The following is a 17,670-nucleotide window of genomic DNA, read 5'->3' as shown; positions in this document are numbered from 1 at the left end:
GGGTACAGGACTTCCAAACTAGGGCAAAGAGCAAATGGGACGTGGTTTGGAATAAAATGTGGTCAGTCGCATTCAGTTGAGTATGGGATTGAAGTCATGATCCCAGTGGTATCCTCCAGGGGAATAAAAGTCACTTAAGACAAGTTTTTGTGTTTGCCAAGGTATTAGTATTATTCAAGAATGTGTACCAAAGGACATGGTTAGTAGCCCTGCTCTAGTTAAAGCTATTCAAGGTAAGAGCAGTGAACTGGAAAAGGAGTGCTGATTGGTAAGTGGCTTCTGGAAATGCTTCCCAATAGATTGATGGAAGGTTAAACAAGGCTAGATTTGCAAAAGCAGTCAAAGAAAGGGGAGAGCTAGGTATAATAAAAGCTGTTCCCATGACTTTGGTTGATGGAAGTTTTGTAGATGAAGAGGGGTCAAGGATGAAACAGTTGTGAGTGGAACTAATGGAGGAAGTGGACATTAATGAAAGTACGATGTCTAATTAAAAATTGAATGAGCAAAAGTGGACAATATCAAACGGGTCTTGAGTAGCAATTGAAGTAAGCAGTCAAAAATATCTTGATCCTATAGATTAAAACTGTGGATTAAAATGAATGTTTTGATCCTATGGATTAGGTGTGACATTCAAAAGTGTTGGTCCCTGAACTTGGGGTTGACAATATAATTCACCTTAACATGACCGATTCATTTCAAATGGTTCAATTTAATATCAATGTATACAACCTGAAATTCTTACTCTTCAGAGATGTCCACAAAACAAGAAACCCAAAAGAATGAATGATGGTAATATATCAAAGCCCCCTCCCATGCACATGCAGCAGAAACACTGACCCTTCCCTTCCCCCTCACCCCCACCCCACTTGCACCAGCAGAAACACCACCACCCTAGCATACAAACAATAGCAAAGCCCCCAAGGAGGCTTGTTCTTGAGTCCATCAAGAGCTACAGTCCATAACCAAGTACTCTGGTATCTCAGCCGTAGTTGCTTGCATCAGTTGGAATATTGCAGCTGCATTCACTGTATGGTTTCAAAGTCGGATGCTGGCAATGAATTAAATTTTTAAGCGAATGATGTGTCTTTAAATTTGGTAGATTTGAAATGGCTTATTGCCTTAGCTGTCAATTGCTAGGACTTTTGTATCGGATAAACATGCTTAATAACCACATCATGATGTCTCTGGCAGAGTTCCTTGTAATGAACAATGATCCATAAATTTGGTTCAAATCCAAAGGAAAATATGATTGTACACTAAAACATCTTCAACAGCCTAGTTATAGTAGTAAACTTTGGCAATAGTAGAAATTTACGCAATTCATTTTTCTCCCTCAGATCAAACGTGACAGCCTCCTGGATTGGATTCTAGTTGGATCACTAGGCTTAAGTCTTGTAATGTCATTTGTATTAATTCCACTCCAAGGCTTTAAATTCACACGGGCATATGGCATTGTTCTTATTGTATTTTATATATTATTTGTTATAGTTGCACTATTGACTGAAGCTGAAATTATACATATTTAAAATAAGGCTTCCCTTGGATGAGATATTGTAAATGTTCTAGTACATATTGTAGACAGATTTGTTTAAATTATAGTATTGTCAGTTAACTATAAATGAAAGGTGAATGGGAAAGATGCTAAATGGAATTTGCACATTACTTTGACTTCAAATCTCTTGTTCAACAGAATTGCCAGTTTTGATTTTTCTATGTCCATGAGATTTAAGAGAAGTAAGTTCAGGTATTCTATGAAATAAGGCTGCTTCACTTGGTTATGGACCATAAATCACTGAGCACTAGTGGAATGCAAGGACCCTTGCTACCTTTGCAAGGCTTAAACTGTTTTTCTACCCGCTTACAGAACATCTGCTTTCACCACAAGCCGTTATTACTGGAGCTGGAATTCAGTCACTCGCTTGGATTCAGTGGGGGGGGGGGGGTGGATGGGCAGATCTCCTGATCTTGCAGTTCACTAGCTGCTGAACTCTGGTTAACCAGGCACATTTCCGTTTGCACTGTTGTAGATAACTTTAAAAAAAAGTTTGACACTCCCTGACATTTCAAAAGGAAATGATTTTTCAAGTAAGATTTTTCTGTAGAGCAGGGGTTCCCAACCATTTAAAAAAAAAAAAAAAAAAATGCCAATATGGCATTAACAGGAACCTGTGCAGTATGGAGTTTGTGCAGTCTGTGCACCATGCTTGAATTCAGTACCAAATTTCATGATAAATTGCTGTTGTACAGTTTTTGCTTGTGAAATAAATGTTATTATTTAAGTGTTTCCACATAACTACCAGTTGGTGTTTGATGCATCTTTATTTTCTATTTCTGTAAGATGAGGTGAATTCATTTATTTTTAAACAAAGCACTTTGGATTTCTGGATTTTGGAGCCTGGATTTCCACACTGCTTTTCTTGAACAGTTAGATATAAGATCACAACATAATGCTACAGGTGGTGTAAACTAATTTCTTTTACTCTTCTTTCTTCCACCCCACCACCACCTTAATTACACTAATGGGATGGTTGTCTTTTTAAAATTTAATTGCTGTTGTAAGTCTTGAAGTGTGGTTTAAGATATTGTAGATACTCGGTCATTATCTGCAGAGAAAAACAGTAAATATTTCTGGTCAACGGCATTTTTTTGGTGTATGGTCGGTGAATTTTGGGTTGCTTGAATATTTAAATCTAAGTGGCTTAACATTTGTGCAAGAAACTTCAAAGTTTCAGACTCTGTTGCTTCTTGCTTTCCATAATTTGGCTAATGCTTTGTTGTATAAAGCATTAACAACCACTCTGGGATGCATTGTTTGGTCTAGGTAATTGATATATACCACTGTGCACAAGTCTCCAACCAAAATATTAGTTATCAGTTCCTGTCTAATAGTTTTCATAATATACCACCTCCTTTTCCAGCAATCCTTGCTAATAACAGTACTTGGAATCCCAATTAGAATGGTGGCTGTAAAACCATTGGAACATAGCACTCTACCCAGATTTATTTCTTGCTTATTCTCACTTTCTGGAGTGTTTCTGTCCCTCTTCTTCACTCTACTAATGGTGATTTCAGCACATAGTGGCTTTCCCTCTCCAACAGTGTAAATAATAAAATTTCACCATTTGAATACAACAGTCATTCATTAACTAGAACCAGCCTGTATGAACCCTTGAGCTTTGATTGCTGGCCTGCTAACAGGCATTTTGAGATTTGAGATTTTCTTCCAGGAAGGTAGATGGAGAGAACATGTTTTACCCTCTCGTCCCCCTTTAATTATGCTGTAACATTGGTAATAAAATCACACAATAAGTTGAGTTACCTTCCAAATGTGCAGTATCAATATGCTGCACTTTTTTTATATATAAGTAGGTGCATATTGAAAATCAGGTGGGTATCCATTCTCAGATCTATATCCCTGATAAGAGTATTAACAAAAAATTTTACACTGAACTTCAAGGAGACATGAGTGAAGATTGACCAAATTTATGCCTGTAATATAGTTTTCAGGAACCTCTGCAGGTGGAGGGATAAATTCCAGTAGGAAACTGGATTGCAAAGGGACAGTCTAGTTAAGCCATAGATGCTAATGGTAGAATGTTTAAATTATTGTTTGTAGTCATGAAATTCAGCTGAGCTTTACAGGCTTGTTACATTAGATAGATTTTTTAACGGATGAAAATGAGGAAACTGACTTAAGAACACTTTGTAGAGCATTTTTATTTTGAATTACAGTACTTTGACTTCTGAATTACAAATTCAACTAATTGCAGTAAAATACAGCTTTAATAAGCATACCAAATTTGAATGAGTGCAGATAAAGGAAAATAGGCAGCATAGTATTTTAATATTCTGGATAACCTTGAAAATAAACCAAAACTGTTGTAAGGTTATCGTTAATATTTTGCACATCTACTTGAATCAATCTTTCTTTCTGGCAGCATCTGCCTGGCCAGATATTTCTTTCTGTATGTGCAGTGCTACTCCAGGTTCAGACACAGTGTATAAGTTTAAAAATTGAATTTTCCAACTCAGTGCTGGTTTGAACTGTCACATTGGTGAAAATGTTATGGTCCAGATTTATGGCTGTTGCCTGTTTTTGATGTAAATTTGGGAAAATACTATCGGTCCCTGGGATCTTGAGTCAACTAATGCTCGAATATTTTTTTTCTACTTTGCTGCATTTTTGGCAGGCTACGAGAATATTTTGTTACTACTACTGTCATAAATTTCCATTGTTAAGTAGAAAATTATGCCTATAATGAGAATTAAACTGAAATTTAAATGTACGCAGAGAGCATTGAAGAGAAATTACTTAAAACACAGTAGACAAAGTCAATTCAAATAATCTTCTGTTTTCTCCTTTTGAAACTACAACAAGTAACAACTCCTTGATCCCTAAACAAATGTTATATATATTGATGGACTATAATTATTCATGGGACAATCTAACTTCTATATAGACATGCATGATCAAGCTTTTAATTCACTCTGAAAACCTGAGAAGAGGAGCTCCAATTTACAAAAATAAACTCTTAATTACCTTCTGCATAAAATTAGTGCACTTGTTGCTTTGTTTTATTACAAAAACACAACATTGGAAATCTGAAAAATGCAGGAATTAGTCTGGTCAGCCAGGTTAGATAAAGTCCAAGCTTTTTTTAAAAAATGAGATTGATAGCCTAATCTAAAAGATTAGCTCATTCTCTCAATTTTAATTAATGGGACTAGTTCAACATTGCAGTGGTTGGTCTGTCAAATGCTGATGACTTAGTATATTATATGAGAAGTGTTTGAGGGCTCTGGGTCTGTACTCAGTTTAAAAGAATGACAGGGAAACTCATTGATTCTTTTTGAATATTAAAAGAACTAGAGTGGATACAATGAAGTTTCCAATAGTAGGAGAGTTTAGGACCAGAGGTCACAGTTTCAGAATAGAAGAACATCCCTTTCGAACAGAGATGAGGAATTTCTTTAGCCAGAGGGTGTTTAATTCATTGCCACAAATAGCTGTTGAGCACGTGTCATTGGGTGTATTTAAAGTGGAAGTTGATGGATTCTTGAATAGTAAGCAAGTCAAAAGTTACAGGGAGAAGTTAGGAGAGTGACTTAAGAGAAGTTGGGTTCGAGAGAGAAAATAAATTAGCCATAATCAAATGACAGTGACTCGGCCTAATCATGTTCTTGTGTTTTGTTCTTATTAAACTCCTCAAATAAAAACTTTAATTGTTATCACTAAACTATACCACACATTCAAATGCTTAATATGTACAAACCCAATTCAGTAATTTTAAGGAATAACCAGACAATTATTAGAATTGTGCTTTTTAGTTTAGTGTGGGGATAGCCCTCTAGACCTTGGGTCAACTTTTGCAAGGCCTCATTTTGGTTCTTTGCAGGGGAAGAACAGTCTGGAAATTAAAATTTGATGTATACAAGTACATATTTAACTAAATAGCATTCTTTTACCACTGAAATTTTGGTTCAATATTTAAAGTTGTATTGCGGCTGAACTGATGAATTGATCCTTTCAAGTGGCAATATACAATGTTACTTTGGGACTACTGACATAGACAATGACTGGATTAATACTTAAGGTTAATAGTTTAATATCTATTGATATCAACAAGTACATACTACAGCAACTTTACAATGATGCTTAAAGCAGTGTTTATCAAATGGTGGATAAACTACAAGGGTAGTTTTAATCTGTAATGAGTTCCTATTACAATAATTTAAAATTGAATAATTTTTCCAAGAATGGTATAGATGGATTAGGCAGACATAAATCCTGTTCACTTTAATGCAGGGATCAAGAACTTGAATATAGAATGCAAGTGACTCTCAAATGTGACATGAAGATTTTACATTGAGAGGTGAGAGATTGGAATCTGGAATACAAAACCAGGATTAAATGATTCAAAAGGGAATTGGTACGTTTCCGAAAGGGAGAACAGTTGCAGGGCCATGGAGATAAGACAGGAGTGGGACCAACTAAGTTGCTTTTGCACGGACTCACCATAGTTGTTAACTAGATCAATAAAACTGTTGATGTTGGTGCCTGGAGTCTTAAAAATAAAACAACAAACTGCTTGAGGGACTCAGCAGGGTAGCTAGCAACTGTGGAGGCAAAGGAATAGTCAGTGATTCAAAATTGAGTCCCTGTGTCAGGACTGAGGGAGGAAAACTAGCATAAATGGGAGAGGGACAGGTGAGGCAGTGGCTGGTATGCGATGACTGGAGTGAGGGATGGTGGGCAGATGGAGGGAGCCATTTGGCAGAGGGATAGAGTTGGGAGACTGTCTAGGGGTGATAAGATGGAAACAGACAAAATAAAAGGGCAAGAAGATCTTGTTTGGGGATGGGTGAGGTAGAGTCAGAAGCTGGATGCACAAGAAGTGTGAATATTACATCATTGACATCCTTCCTGAAACTATAAGGTTATCCTTGGAAGACACCCTTTTAGTTTTTTTTTTAACTATATGGCAGGAGAATTTGAGTAAAGAAATTAGACCTGCATCATTTTCTTAAAAAAAGTACGTCTTTGCAATTACAATTTACATTATAAGGCAGTGGTCAGACCGTCTTTTGGAGTACTGTGAGCAGATTTGAGCCTCTTATTTAAGAAATGATGTGCTGGTATTGGAGAGGAACTGGTGGAAGTTCATGAGAATGATCCTGGGAATGAAAGGGTAATTGCTCTGGGCCTATGCTTGCTAGAGTTTAGAAGAATGGGGGGTGGGGGGGATTTCATTAAAATCTATTGAAAATTGAAAAAGCTGGACACGTAGAACAGGCATTCCCAACCATTTTTAATCCCATGGACCCTAGTTTGGGAACCCCTGGTTCAGAGGATGTTTCCTGATAACCCTATAGAACAGAGATGAGGAGGAACTTCTTTAGTCAGAAGGTGGTGAATCTGTGGCATTCATTGCTACAGAGGCTGTGAAGGCCAAGTCATTTGGTGTATCTAAAATGGAGCTTGACTGGTTCTTGATGAGTAAGGGTGCCAAAGTTGCAGACATAACTTAAGGAATGGGGATGAGAAGGATAATAAATCAGCTATGATGGAATGAGTAGACTCAATGGGCCAAATAGACCAATTGTGCTCTTGGGTCTTAAGGTTAATATTTTGCATCAGAAATCAACATCTAAATGATTAATAGACTGTAAATTTGAATTCATAATTCCAGATTTGAAAATAATATTTATAGATGACTCCTCCCATTATATGTGACTTGTTTTTTTGTTAATATTGACAATACTGTATAAATAAATTAAGTCATTAATTGCTGCAGCCATCTAATTTACAGCTTATGGCATAATACTGTATGTTTTGAATTGATGAGATTACATTTTTTTTGTGAACAAACAATTCTTGATAATTACCCACACATGGAACTGAATTCAATTATTTATTATCTATGGAATTTGCTGTCATAGTTTAGCAATTTACTAAACTGTCACCAAATTGTCAAAAGGTAATTATGTTTAGATTTTTATCATCACATTGTCTAAATCTTAAGTTCACAAATAAAGATGACAAAAAATGTCACTTTGCTTGGTCATTTTCAAACTTAACACAATCTGCACTGTTGCCATGATATCTCACTGTTATTGGGTAATGCAAGAGAGAAAATTCCTTCATTAAGACCATAAGACATGGGAGCAGAATTAGACCATTTGGCCCAAAATAATGCCTTAATTCATTTCTGGTTCCTGCCCCTTGTGTGCCTTCAGAATGACCTGTAGAATATCTGATCATGTTTTCTATTGTTACTTCATCAAACAAATTTGCAAAAGGTTTATGCTACTACTGTGAAAGGCCTTTCATCCTTTCTCTTGAACAGTAAATAACCAGTTCAGCATTATCATTTTATCATTCATTACACTTTTGGTAGCTGTAAATGGCACTTTGTACCCAAATGAATAACTTAACTGGGTTACTCCTGTGAGCTTCACTAATACACTATAACATTATAAACATAAAAACAATAATTAAGGAAGCAATTCTTCAGGTAATTCAGTAGTAAATCTGATCAACTAATTTAAGACAAATGAATCAGAAACAGCAGAATGTTTACACAAACAGAATTTTGCAAAAACACGTGTTACAATCAGAGGAGCACTGCAAATTGAAAACATTTGATGTGTAGCACTAAGCAGGCTTGAATTTAGTGTAAATTTATGGAACAATTAAAAACATAATAACACTATCACAGAACTTCCAAAAAATACAAATTGAAACCTTAGTACAGTATATATTCCCAGATGTAGTGGCAACAGCCTCCGATGTCACACCAGTTCAATATTAAGGTTAGACTAATGTTCCATTTAGGTTCACCTTGCTCCCTGTTTTTAATACTATGGCTTACAAATAGAAGAACCACTGAGAATTAGATTTCTCAGGCAAAAGAATTATGTACAGTACATTTTAAAGACATACTGAGAATTGATGTGATTTTTAAAAAAACACTGGTTGTGGGGGTTTTATATTAAAATACTGCTATCAGCTATCCACAGAGTAAGATTATAAAATCCAGTATGAAATAAAACAGCTATAAGCTTAATATTAATGTAATGTTAAAGACTTAACAGTACATATCTTCTGACAAATAGAACTTAACCACAGATGAATGTGATCAGATCAGAATTTTTGAGTAATGTGGCTACCATACCCCTAGCAGTCTAGCCCCTTCCAGAAATCGGGATTCTGCCAACGCAGTAGGTCAAGTGCATACGTGCAAATCACTAGATACAAAATAATACTGAATAATTATTGCATAGTGGACAAGTTGGTTATGTTTTTAAGTTACAGTCTGAGATCGTTGTCGTAGTTCTGCAGAAGGCAGATGAGTGCTAGAATTCAAAATACATTCCAGTGGCTGGTCACGAAGTGTTTGGTTTACTCGAGCATGCTCTTCAAACCATTCCTGTGGAAATAGATATACTTTATTGTTTTGGATTGTATAAGAAATGAGCTACTAAAATGTCGACATAACTGAATAGGTTGGTAACTAATGTTGTGTCCTTTTTACATACAGAAGCCTTCATGAAATCAAATTGAGTAACAAAACATGCTTATCCATTTGAAGTTCCATGTTTATTAGGCAAAAGCTATCACATACCTCTATCGATCTCCACACTTCCTGAATGAAATAATTCTTTACTGAAGAGTATTCTGCAAAATTACTCCCATTTTAAATATGTTTTAACAATTCAAATGATCTAATGGATTTGTTTATGTGACATACACAGTATAGCTTACAGCATGCTATGATTCTCATACCTGAATTTCTTCTTCATACATCTTAATACTCAGGTCACTTTTAGTTCTTAATCTTCTGCCAATGAAAACCATTTTAAGTTGCTGTAATAAAACAAGAAATCAATTAAATGAAACATTATTACAGTTTAAAATATCCCCTGGAAGAAGTTTGAGGTGTTATGAAACCAAAATATATGGATAATGTATAATTATAACAAAATATACAAACAAGCTGGATGAACTCAGCTGGTCGGGCAGCATCGGTTGAAATGAGCAGTCAACGGATGCTGCCCGACCTGCTGAGTTCATCCAGCTTGTTTGTATGTGTTGATTTGAGCACAGCATCTGCAGTGTACTATGTGTATAATTATAACAGGTTGGTCAATAAAGGTCTTGGTAATTATCTTCTTCTTGACCTTTGGCTGCATTAAATGCCATTTAATACTCCCATCAAAAAGTATTAAGGTAATTTTATTCTTGGGGGCCAACTTTCAAAAAATTGAATGGTGTTCTTATTATTGTGGGAATTCCTTTGCTTTCAATTTGTCCTTCTCTGTTGGGCACAGCTAAAATTGGGTTTCATTAACTCGTCTACTGTAGATTCGAGGTAAAGTCATAAAAACATAATGAGCAATGATAATTAGGTTGTTCAAACCTTATTCCTCCAGATAATGCTATTATGTTAAACATTATATACATTTGCGAGTCTGGAGAGTGAATTTAAGTAAAAGTCTTCAATTCCAAGAGAAAAGAGTATCATAGGTAAAAGGGATCTTGACTCCCACCAGAATCCACACAAGTTGGGGTGGCATGGTAGTGTGTTAGCACAACACTTTCTGGTACCAGCGACCCGGGTTCAATTCCCGCCGCAGTCTGTAAGGAGTTTGTAAGTTCTCCCTGTGACCATGTGGGTTTACTCTGAATGCTCCAGTTTCCTTCCATGGTCCAAAGGCATACTGGTTGATAGGTTAATTGGTCATTGTAAATTGACTAGGGGTTGCTGGGCAGTACTGCTCAAAGGGATGGAGGAGCCTATTCTGCGCTATATCTCAATAAATAAAATGTTCACTTGCGGTAAAAATGTTCGGATTCAGGAACTCCGTTTTTATTTTGCTTTGGCTAACTGTAATGCCTGAACTACAATTAGATAAGAAATGGAATTTAAAATCCTGTGACAATACTCCTCAGTGCTTCCTGAGTAAAATTTCTGAACCATTGGGGCAGTTAAAAATAAATTAATGCAAGAAAGTAATGAGTACATAACCTAGAATATTATCCAAGTGTAAAAACTGTGATAGGAATGTAAGTAAACTAGTCTTTAATTTTATTTGTATTCAGATTTGTGAATTGTGAATTATTACATTTTATATAACACTATATACTGTACATATAAAAAAGCAATATCATGGCGGTACACAATTGGAAAGGGCTCAGTATTTTCAAGCTATTTAATGGTTCAATATTCATATGAAACAAAATAATTTATAAATATATAGCAGCTTGGGCTGCATCAATGTAAAACATTATGTTTCGTTGACTTTTCAGTGATGATTGACTTGAGATTTCTGCTTTTGATTAAATAATGACATTCTTTTATTTTGTGATCGTTTAAGTTTGTTGTCACTGATTTACTGGACTCCGAAACTCACACTTGTTCCTCAATCACACTTTATGTACTCATGCACAAAGAAAACATGGCCTCTGTCACCAGGCTGTTCTGAAGTTTGAACAAAGAAATAGCACTTTTATACAAAAAATGACCAGTAGATATACTTGCATATTGACTAATTGGTAACCTTATGTATGTTCAAATTCCTCATTTGCAAAATCAATCACCATTTAAACTAAGGAATCCATATATTAATAGCCAATAGAATCTCCATGCTAATGACCAATAATACTCAATAATTAGGAAAGTAACTGACCAGTAGTGTCACCCTAGAATCCTCTCTGGTCCCCTGCTGTACAAAGGAAAGCTGTGTTCTTCAAAGACCCTCCTTCAAAGGTCTTTCTTGCATAGATTGTCCGCACATTACCTGTAAAGTTATCTTTGCCTGGACATTACCTTAACCCCCGTCTTCCACAGCATCACAATCCACTCCACCAATACAGAGCAGACAAACTTTTCCTGCCTACCCTGAATTTGCAAGAAAACTGTTGCCTCATAAAGGACAGTGCTAACTTCAGGTAATATTAAAGACAAGTTGTTGAAACTGAATGAAAAATAACCAATAAATGAAGAAGATATGAATACATACATCATTCTTTGCCATTCTGGATGACAATTTAAAAAGCCCTGCGATTTCAGAAGCTGGAGAACCATTCTGTTTGTTGAATTCAAGAAGTCTATCAATCTCCACTTTCTCCACCTCAGTTTCAAAAACAATTCCATTTTCATCTGAAAGAACAAAAGTCCAGGAAGATTATCTCAACCAGCTACAACCATGTTTTATGCTCCAGTTGTAGCTCACCTCACCTTTCATCTAATGAATTCAACATAACCTTCTGATCTCTTCTCACCCTTACCTAGCGTCCTCTCAAAAATATTCACATGTGCTTATTTGATTTCCTGTCACATGAGTAAAAATACTCCTTTCAAACTGCCTTTCAATAAATTATGGAAGGCATAAAATCATGAAATATGAATGCCGTTGGTAAGACAAGCTATTCCTGACTGTCCTTAATTGTCTTTGAGGTGATGGTATGATAATTCCCTGAATACTGCAGTTTCTCTAGTTAAAGTTTGCAGGGAGTATCAGGATTTACTCACAATACTAATAAAGAAACTGTTACTAGACTCCCCCAACTGTGCCAGCTTCTAGAGTTTAGATGCCATAACTCTCCAGGGTGTGGCATCTTTAAGGCTTCAGGACCTTCCCACTAATCGGCAATCATGTTTTGGTGTCAAGAATTCAGTATTTAAAGAGCACCTGAACGGAGCCTCAATGCTCAATCGTAAGCCCACGTGACATATCATCTCGTGTTTTGTTTGTGCTCAGTTCTCATTCCATTACAGTGAGAGGGATTCCAGATGGACTTTGGAGATTCATGACCTCCAGGTTGCTGTTTGTCAGCTTTCGCAAGGAGGAAGCCAGAGTCGCTTAGGAGAGCCAGTACATTTTCCAATCCTAGAAAGATTCAATGGTGACCTGGGTTCTGACCTCTTGCTTCCTCACCCAATTCTCATTAGTATTTGATCTCCAGCCATCCTGGTTCCCTTCGGAGCACGGAAAGTTGGCCTTGATAACTTCTCTTCTGACTGGAAGAGTCCTGGCCTGGGCCACCACGCATTGGGAACCAAGGTCAGAGATTTGCTCGGACTCAGAGGACAGCATGGCGGAGGTGTTCCATCACCCCGCCGCAGCCAGCCAAATGTCAGACTGCTTGATGAAGATTCTACAGGGTGGATGGTCAGCAGCCGACTACGCTATTGAGTTCCGGACTTTGGCCCAAGAAAGTGGTTGGAACAAGGAAGCCTTGGCCACTCTAAATTGCCACGGACTTTGGGACAAGCTCAAGGATGCTATCACTTTGGGACAGCCAGCATGGGAACTTAGAGATCCTCACTGACCAATCCACCTGCCTCAACAATTGTCTGGCAAAATGTAAGAGGGATCATATTAAGAGGCTGAAGACAGCTAGCCCAAACCCAGCCTCAAACCATCCTGATTCTACACCGCCGCCCCCCCGGCAAACTCAGACCATGACCAACCCTCCTCCCGCTAGGGACTCGGTCAAGCCACGCCCCTCGATTAACTTTCCGCCGAGAGGTCCTGGCATCAGAATGAAGGCTGCCGCTGTCACTGTGGGGAAGCAGGCCACCTGTGGGCCAAATGCCTGAAGCTGCAGCCTTTGGGAGAAGTGATAAGACTGTCCAATATTGGGAGGACTGTGACAGAAGCAGACACCACTCCCAACTCTATGCACTTGGGCATCATGATGAAGGTGGAGATCTCCTGGGGTAATAACAGGTGAAACTTCTGTGGACTCTGGGGCAGCTGGTAATTTCCTGGACTTGGGAGCCGCCCGTCAGCTCAACGTATTGTTGTGTGAGTTGAGCTAGTCCACGCCCACATCTGTCTTGGACGGCCAATGGCTCGGTTCCAGCCAGATTCAGCATCAAGCTGTGGTCTTGCAGATGAGCATAGGGGATCATGTGGAGGACATTAGTTTCTACATCATTGACTCACCACTCATACCCCTGATCCTCAGGCACCCTTGGCTGTTTCAGCATAACCCATCCGTGGTCTGGAGAGAGGGAGAATCATTGCTTGGTGCAGTTGTCATAAGAGGGTATGTTTGCGGCATGGTGTTCCAAACCCCAGATTCTCCCTACACCACCAACCAGCAAGGGGACAGACTTCAGTGCAGGCTAACCTGAGCCCTAAGGGATCCAACCGTAAGGTCTCGACTAAAGGAAAGACTCCTAAATGAAGACCCTTGGAGCCTGTTCCCAGGGGTGCAAGAATCATCTGTAACACTTTGTTGCCATTGCCTGAGGACACAACGGAGCCAGTGAACCTAGGGAAGTGACTTGGAGGTCAGTTAAACCACTCCTCCCACCTACAAAGCCTCAGGAATTGTCCTTGAGGGAGGGTTCAGAAGAAATTGCAACACCCAGACCAGTCAAAGTTCCTTCCATATACAAGGAGTTGGAAGAGGTCTTCAGAAAGGGAAAGGCCTCGACTCCTCTACCACACCAACCCTACAACTGGCTATAGATCTTCTGCCTGGTACTTGTCCTCCTTGGGGTTGATTGTACACAATGGAAGAATATATAAAGGAGACTCTTGCTGGGCATTCCAATTACTGTTAAAACTGCACTCCAGAAAAGGGAAGGCTTTAGGAAACCAGGAAGTGTGTCAATAATGCAAAGTATCCAAACGTTGACCTGCACTTGTATTCTACGTATTTATTAATCATTCTCCTTTGTATTAAGTCAACATTTTGACAGTGAAGAATGCATTCCCTGAATACTCTTATTATTAAGTGCATTGAAATTCGATCACCTCTCATTTAAAAGGATTCTTACATAGGCACAGGGATGTAAGAAAAATGGAGGGTTATGGGATGTGTAGCAGGGAACAGTTAGATTGATCATGGAATAGGTTTTTATAATCTAACTCAAATCATGGCCTGATGGGGTCCTGCTGTACTGTTCTAGGTTCAGATAATTACGCCAATTTTGTTTTTCGTATCTCCAAAGATTTCATTTGTCTCCTACTTGCATTGGTTAGGGATATACAGTACATTTACCACCCTCTTTCAGTTGATGTAAGCATTATGTTGCTCAATCTTTGCAGGTCTCATGGACCATTCCTTTTCATTTCTTCGCCCTTATCCCTTTCCTTGTGGTAAGTGGGAAATGGAATAAGTTTTAGCTTTTCACAGTTCTGATTACAGGAAATTGACCTGAAACATTTTCTTTTACTCTCCACTGCCAACCCTACTGAGAATCCTTGCATTTTTGTGTTTAATTAGAAGTCTGGATCGTACAATATATCATACCTCTTGATTTTTTTATACCGTAACATCAACACTATAAGAACATACTTTTTAGATGAGATTCTTAAGTAACACACAATACTCATTTCTTAAATGACCATACTAAAATACAAAAAAAAATGAGCATCAGGAAACTAAATACTAAATTACAAAAAGAAAATATAGAATGGATAATGGTGGATACATACCTTCCTCATCTTTATTTTTTCTACTATAGTTCATTCGAAACAGAAAGGCATCCAAAATAAAGGCAACAATAATAGTAAGCACAACCTAAATAAGAAACAATTAAAAAAATCACAACTGAGAGTTATGAAAGATAAACTGATTTTTAATCATTTAGAAAATGATTTTATAATTTAGAATATCACTTGTTCATGTGATTCTTTTAGAATGTGATAATTAAATTTTGGTTGAAAGTAAACATATTAAGATGGTGACATTATGAAATATTAAGTCTACATCTAAATAAGAAATTAAATTCTATATGTATTAATTTTTGAACAAAATTACTTAATAAATATTTTAAGGCATCAAAAATCCTTCCTAATATGAATTGCACATTGATAATCACATTTAGAAGCTGAAGGTGCATGTGGAATTATAGAAATCATCATTATTTACTCAGACAAGTACAGTTCTTCTCTTTGGGATCAGAATACATTTTTCACATTGGCAGGTTTTTTTCTTTCTCTTTTTCTCCCCCAGTTGACATTAGAAAGCTACGTACCCCAGTAGTTCTTTAAATACACAGACTGCATTCACAGGAATCAGACTGCTCATGAAAGCAGTGCAATAGGAGTTAATGTAGTCTTATATAGAGAGATATGTATTATTGATAACAATGTCTCCCACTGCTGCACCAAGACCCCCACCTTCCCGATGCTGCATGTCCAAAATATATTTGAGACAACTTCCATTTGGACATCTTTTAGCGCTATGTTTCATAACGCAGTGTCACTGAGTCAATGGAAAGAGGCAATTCATGCCACTGTGTCCAAGCCAATGAGCGGGGTCCCATCCATATGAATCCCATTTTCTAGCATTTAGCTCATAGCTCTTTATGCCTAGGGAATTCAAGTGCTCATTTAGCCACTTAAATACAGGAACTCTCCTTCCTCGACACTTCCATGCACTCTATTCCAGGTACACACTCCTCTCTGAGTGAAAGAGATCCCTCAAAGATCCCCTCTAAATCTCATACCCCTCACCGAAATCCTGAATTCAGCCTTCTGAATTCCATATACCCATACGTCAAGCCACTGCTTACCCAAATCCCACACAGATGAAAGAGGGTCAAATAAGCATTCCCATTTAATTGAGGGTGTTGGCCGGGAACAGTGTACAAAACCAAAATGAATCAGTGATACATAACATTTCAACACAGTAATTTGTTATCCAGATTCTTGAAATGAAGAGGAAAACTTAGTTTAAAAGGAAAGTAAGTTCATTTCTTTTTATGAGATAAATTTTAGATAATTTCTATCAGATTTATGATTGTAAGCAATTAATGAATATAAGATAATTTTATTAATATTGTTCATTAGAAATTATCTTTAATATTCTAAATTATGATTATATAAATTGTAATACAGAAGAACAAAGCTACTCCACTTACCATTGTTACAATATAAAAGGTCATAAAGTAAATACGGCTCCAATTAGAAGTCTGAGACACCACACCTTCCTAAAGAGAGAGGGATGTAGTTAGCTCCCTTAGAAATTAAAATTATAGACTTATTATTGGAAAATATCCAATGATATGAAAACTCACCATGATTATATACCAATTGTTTACGACAGTCAACTCAAATAAAGTTACTGAAAAGAAATAAAAAATACATAATTATTTTCAGAGCTCTTAGTGTATATTGCCCTAGACAGATAAATAACACCCAAATCTTACTCACCAAAACTGTTCAAGATGTTATTGAAGTTATTGAGATAATAATAGCCCTGTATCACTGTTCTGTTGCCAACAGTCCGATTTTCCCAACGATAGGAATCTGCTACCATGCTATTACTGCAAACAAAGAATGGGGTCATATTAGTGGGTCACAGAAGCTTACTGTATGTGACATCAATATGAACTAAAAGCACCCCAAAATCTAATAATTTCATTGCATGGCAACTTAATTCATAGAACTTTATTTAACGTAGTAGTAACATTCAAAGATATCTTGCTAAAATGAAACATCCCTAACTCTCTGCTAAGCTACATTCTGGCTCACAGAGTAAATCAAACAGAGTTGTTAACCTACCACCAATAAGTTATTTGTTTTGTTTTAAAGGTAAAAAAGAAACTGTTACAGAGAAAGATGTATAGGTTAGGACTTTATTCCCTGGAGCGTAGAAGAATGAGGAGAGATTTGATAGAGGTATATAAAATTATTACAGGTATAGATAGAATGAACGCAAGCAGGCTTTTTCCACTGAGGCTAGGGGAGAAAAAAAACAGAGGACATGGGTTAAGGGTGAAGGGGGAAAAGTTTAAAGGGAACATGGGGGGGGGGGCTTCTTCAAACAGAGAGTGGTGGAAGTGTGGAATGAGCTGCCAGATGATGTGGTAAATGCAGGCTCACTTTTAACATTTAAGAAAAACTTGGACAGGTACATGGGTGAGAGGTGTATGGAGGGATATAGTCCAGGTGCAGGTCAGTGGGACTAGGCAGAAAAATGGTTTGGCACAGCCAAGAAGGGCCAAAAGGCCTGTTTCTGTGCTGTAATGTTCTGTGGTATACTCCTTACCCCATTTAAGTGCTTTAATTCATTGGGTATCACCAAGACGGGCATTTGGATCAACTTGTGAAAACAGGGTGCAATAATTTTTTTCCCTTAGCTATAAATTATAGTGTGCATAGCTCTTTTGCATTCTACTTCTCTATAAGCTATCTTAACCT

At 37.4% G+C, this 17,670-nt stretch overlaps 2 protein-coding genes across 10 annotated transcripts in view; one reads left to right on the top strand and one right to left on the bottom strand.

Moving 5' to 3' along the window:
- slc8b1 (solute carrier family 8 member B1) overlaps window positions 1-17,670 on the top strand; it is a 47,586-nt gene that overhangs the window by 28,761 nt on the left and 1,155 nt on the right. The window contains exon 16 of one of the 5 annotated variants that reach the window (XM_059988277.1): window positions 1,338-2,299. The exons of the other annotated variants lie outside the window; for them this stretch is intronic. Within the exon in view, the coding sequence (XP_059844260.1) occupies window positions 1,338-1,526 (189 nt within the window). The 3' untranslated portion in view covers window positions 1,527-2,299. Of the gene's footprint in view, window positions 1-1,337; window positions 2,300-17,670 lie in introns of those variants that run through there. 5 annotated transcript variants of the gene reach the window in all.
- tpcn1 (two pore segment channel 1) overlaps window positions 6,731-17,670 on the bottom strand; it is an 82,573-nt gene continuing 71,633 nt past the window's right edge. For all 5 annotated transcript variants that reach the window (XM_059988267.1, XM_059988268.1, XM_059988270.1 and 2 more), the window contains 7 exons: window positions 16,681-16,793; window positions 16,545-16,591; window positions 16,389-16,457; window positions 14,959-15,043; window positions 11,524-11,663; window positions 9,287-9,367; window positions 6,731-8,930 (listed from right to left, as the gene is read on the bottom strand). In XM_059988267.1, coding sequence (XP_059844250.1) covers window positions 8,805-8,930; window positions 9,287-9,367; window positions 11,524-11,663; window positions 14,959-15,043; window positions 16,389-16,457; window positions 16,545-16,591; window positions 16,681-16,793 — 661 coding nt within the window. In that variant the 3' untranslated portion in view covers window positions 6,731-8,804. The remainder of the gene's footprint in view (window positions 8,931-9,286; window positions 9,368-11,523; window positions 11,664-14,958; window positions 15,044-16,388; window positions 16,458-16,544; window positions 16,592-16,680; window positions 16,794-17,670) is intronic.

The sequence above is a fragment of the Hypanus sabinus genome, chromosome 13, assembly GCF_030144855.1.
Source record: "Hypanus sabinus isolate sHypSab1 chromosome 13, sHypSab1.hap1, whole genome shotgun sequence".
Taxonomy (NCBI): Eukaryota; Metazoa; Chordata; class Chondrichthyes; order Myliobatiformes; family Dasyatidae; genus Hypanus; species Hypanus sabinus.
This window is presented reverse-complemented; position numbering and strand designations above follow the sequence as displayed.